At 49.8% G+C, this 4,431-nt stretch overlaps 2 protein-coding genes across 2 annotated transcripts; both read right to left on the bottom strand.

The window, feature by feature from the left end:
* Positions 1-6: 6 nt before the first annotated feature.
* SARC_10257 (hypothetical protein) lies at positions 7-586 on the bottom strand (the record flags this gene model as incomplete). Its single annotated transcript, XM_014295706.1, has 2 exons — positions 7-457; positions 480-586. 2 exons carry the CDS (start codon positions 584-586, stop codon positions 7-9), a joined length of 558 nt encoding a protein of 185 aa, XP_014151181.1.
* A 328-nt stretch (positions 587-914) lies between these two features.
* SARC_10256 (hypothetical protein) lies at positions 915-1,834 on the bottom strand (the record flags this gene model as incomplete). Its single annotated transcript, XM_014295705.1, has 2 exons — positions 915-1,460; positions 1,742-1,834. 2 exons carry the CDS (start codon positions 1,832-1,834, stop codon positions 915-917), a joined length of 639 nt encoding a protein of 212 aa, XP_014151180.1.
* Positions 1,835-4,431: the final 2,597 nt, after the last annotated feature.

Below are 4,431 nucleotides of genomic sequence, written 5' to 3'. Positions count from 1 at the left end.
TTTTATTCAAAGTATTCTTCTACGTAACCCGGTCGCATATAGATGCTGCCTCAACCATGTCTCCGGTCTGTGTGTCCCCAGATACTTCCTCCAACATGTGTCCGCTATATGTGTCCCGGATGCTGCCGCAACCATGTCTCCGGTCTGTGCATCCACAGATGCTGTCTCAACCACTTTCTCCGGTCTGTGTGTCCCCATATACTTACTAAACCATGTCTCCGGTCTTTGTGTCCCCATATACTTACTCAACCATGTCTCTGGTCTGTGTGTCCCCATATACTTACTCAACCATGTCTCCGGTCTGTGTGTCCACAGATGCTGTCTCAACCATGTCTCCGGTCCGTGTGGCCCCATATACTTACTCAACCATGTCTCCGGTCCATGTGTCCCCATATACTTACTCAGCCATGTCTCCGGTCTGTGTGTCCCCATATACTTACTCAACCATGTCTCTGGTCTGTGTGTCCCCATATACTTACTCAACCATGTCTCCAGTCTGTGTGTCCACAGATGCTGCCTCAACCATGTCTCCGGTCCGTGTGTCCCATGATGATTTCTCAATAATGTCTCTTGTCTGGGTATCCATGTCTCAGTGTTTGTCTCCGTGAGCCGTATAAATTTTACCATGCATCCACCACATTATACCCCTGGCCAACTCAACACATTAGGCTACTGGTATCATGCTTAGGCCTCAAATCCTTATACCCACTAGCATCCCATCCAAGACATCTACATATCTCTTCCGTGTGTCTCGCTGATCCATCGCCCATAAGAATGGAAATTACGCATACTACGTACCCATATGATATGAACATTTCCAGGCACCTTTGATACACCAGTTGGTTCATAGGAGACTTATCCTTCCATGTCTCAATAGTTGGCACCACTACATCTAGTTGTGTTGTTACAAACCATTAGGCGTTGGATAACTCCACTTCATGCGAACCTAAAGCCTGTGGATCAGTGTCATATTGGAGCTGATAAGTCCGTACTTTCTGTATCCAACTAGTGAACACTCTGTCTGTGGGATATGACAACTTCGCCTTCGTCAATTTTTCCACCAAAACTTTATAGTGTGATATGGTGTCAGTTGCTGTCAGTGCTTCCTTGATAGTGTTCCATACAATTGGATGATATGCCAGGTCATCAATCTTATCCCCTATCCTTCGCATGGGGCTATTGAACCTGAGATCCTTAAAACTACCACTATCTGTTAAGAGCTTCTCTGTTTTCGCGAATCCCTCATGTTTCCACATCGCCACCATAATAACATTGTCAGATGTATATCCGGATGTAGTTGCAATAGGTCCTTCTGAAACCATTATATCACCCGCCTGAACAACCGCGGCTCTACCAACCACACTATCTATACCTGTCTTGTATTTTTCCGCATCGATATATGGAACCTTAGACCGCTTCACAGGTCTCTTCACATGTGCTATCGATTGTTCTACCTTTCGCTTCCCAAGGGATAATTTTATTTATTTAAAATAAAAAAGATAAGTTACAATGTATGTATGTTATATTGTATGAACATATGGTATGGCTCTCATAACCGTTGTAGTGGTTCGAGAAAGATCGATGGGAAGAAGTGGTCAGTAAATTCCCGTTTGAAGCTTGGGCCAAGTAAGTCGACGATGGAGGATATGCGCTGAATCAATTTGGGCCGGTGCTGACAAAACACTGATACCATCGAATGTGCCATGTATTCGCTTGCTGACCTACTAAGTAGCGTACACACCTCTGTGGTACGGATCGGGTCTGCGCCGTGTAGTGCCGTGGAATGGGTTGGTGCAGAGTACGAAATACCGAGTAGGACCAGGTTATCCGTCATAATTCGGTCGAGGAACGAGGATGGGGGTGAGCCAATGCCGCACCAGACCACAGATGTATTCGGTATGTGCTGGCTGGCCTGGATCGGAAGTATTATAGACGGGACCAACAAGCGCGATGATTTGGTTTGAACCGAAATTTGGAAGTAGTACTTCAAGAGCGTGATTGGCCGGGGTATGGGAACATCTGTTGATGTGTCAGAGACGGGTGAGAGTACGATGTTTCTTCTACATGCTGGAGAAAAGATCCAAGGTGTTCGAGAAGGGTCCAGATACCGTGGAAGTCATGCCACTCCTGTAATTGCCGGAGGAGGTCAGGGCCAATGGGCGGCAGTTTCGGGCCTACCAGTATGCGTCGAATCAGTTGTTGGATGCAGGTAAAGTGGCTGGTGGTGAACTTGTGGCTATCCGGACAGGCAGGGCAGAGACAGCCGTCGGTGCGCTAGTCGAGCAATGTGAACATGTACGTATTGGTTACAATCATAGCACAGAGCTGGATTGGTGTAGGCTCGAGGCAGCGGTTGAAGCTGTCGTGTCTGGCTTTGTCTCGGTTTGAGGTTAGCGGTTTACCCATAACTAGTTGGTAGTAGTATTGGCGCCGGGCCATTGTCGCGATTTCCTTGTTGGACCAGCGTTTTGTTGAGTTCTTCCTGATGTCGTCACAGCGTTGGCGGAGGGCTACATGGTCGGGTGTACGCCCGCCCGTGGTTTTGTGTACAGTTTTCAGGGGAGCATAAATACTGTACGGGAAGCGCAGTGATGGTTTGTCGTGGGCCCAGGCGGGTTGCGACAGAGGGGTGAGTGGATTTGTGCTGGCCATTGAGTTGAGTTGTATTCCCAGACAACCTCCGAGGTAGTCGGCGAATCGTCGCGCCGGGAGAAGGCCACAAAAGTGGAGTAAGTTTATTTTATGTTTGGGAAACCGAAGGTATTTAGTGCCCATGATGATTGCTGCTGCTTGGATTAGTGCTGAGTTAAAGCGCTCGAACAGGGGGTCCAACGCATCCTTTCATGTAGGCGGAGCCCAGGCAATAATGTTCAGGCCATATGTAGCCGTGGATAGGATGAATGCTTTGAACAGCACCAGTCGGTTGCGGGGGTGTCGCCAGCTGAAGCCATGGAAGCCATAAGCGCAGAAAGAGGCGATACCCAGAGACAATGCTGCAACCAGGGATTCCTTTTGTCTGGCGAGGCTGATCCCTGGTATTCCGTGAAAGAGTGGGAACCCCAGATATTTGGAGTGTGTCGGTTTGGCATGTGTGGGCGCCATCTTTAGGGGAAGGTAACGTGTGTTCCAAGGTGCGTCTGCAAGCGTCGGCGTGATAAACTTTTAACCCTAAAACCCCTAAACCCCCCCCCCCCCCCCCGCGTGTCGCAAGTCGGTAGATCGTACTCGGGGTTTAATGACACCCCGTTCGAGGCCAGATTTGCGTCCCCGCGCATCAATGTCATCTAAGAAGGGCTGGAGCGGAACCGATTGAGGGGCTTGGATCCGTGTGTCATCGACAAATAAATAAGAGCGGAGGAGCTTGGGCCAAAATTGTGCTAGCGTGACAGCAAAGGAATCCATGTAGATAATAAAGAGCTGGGGGCCGACGATTGAGCCTTGTATGATTCCATTCGTTCTCTGGAATAGAGGCGAGAGCGTGCCGCGGTATGTCGCCCGGGTAGGGACCCTCTCAAATAGCGCGCGGAGACAGTTGATCAAGTTTTCGGGCATTCCAGCGTGGCGCAGGAGTACCCATAGGCGTGGGTCATATGCCTTAGTAATGTCCAAACAGACGTCGTTCCACTCCTCTTCTGACTGTGTCTCAGATTCCATGGTAGCAAGTGCTTGGGTATGACATGAGTACCGTGATTTGAAGCCAGCTTGTGTAGCTTGCGTAGCAGAGTCGGGGTGGCTCGTAATCAGCTTACGAAAGCACTTTTCAAAGATCCGTCTGACCGTTTGCGTAAGCGTGATGGGGCGGAAGTCGTTGGATGATATCTGCATCGGCTTTCTTTAGGTGCGCTGTCAGGAGGCTGCAGTTCAGGGCTACAGGGAAGGTACCCGCCTTCAGTAGCTCAGTGAATGCTTCGGCAAGGAGTATAATCAGTGGGCTATTGGCGTCGGGGCGTATGGTGGAAGTGACATCGGGAGAGGGTTCGGTATCCGGTGGAACCACGTACGGGTTTGTAGAGTTGAATAGGTTCTCAAAGTAGCCAGCGAGGGCGGCGCCTGTGTCATCGGTACCCGGTATGCAGGGTTGGCGCGGAGACCTTCGTTGGTACGCAATATCTTTGAACATTTGAGCATTGTTTTGGGCGGTCAGACGTGGGCGGAACGAGTGGTTTGGCAGCCGCTGATCTCAGGGTCTGTTTAAGTCATAGTAGAACCCTCCGAAGATTTGTGGGTTGGTGGCATAGCGCCTGATGCGGTCGAGGATCCGTAGCAGCCCTTCCGCTGGTCCGTGCAAAGTGAGATACGACCGTAGTAGGTTCTGATGAGCCCGGATTTCGGCTTAGAATAGTCGCGCGTGGGATTTGTTGCTATGGAAAAATGGGAATACTACATTCAAAGACATCAAATTTTGATTGATGGTACTAGCGCAACCAATCT

This window comes from Sphaeroforma arctica, assembly GCF_001186125.1.
Source record: "Sphaeroforma arctica JP610 unplaced genomic scaffold supercont1.1186, whole genome shotgun sequence".
Taxonomy (NCBI): Eukaryota; class Ichthyosporea; order Ichthyophonida; genus Sphaeroforma; species Sphaeroforma arctica.
This window is presented reverse-complemented; position numbering and strand designations above follow the sequence as displayed.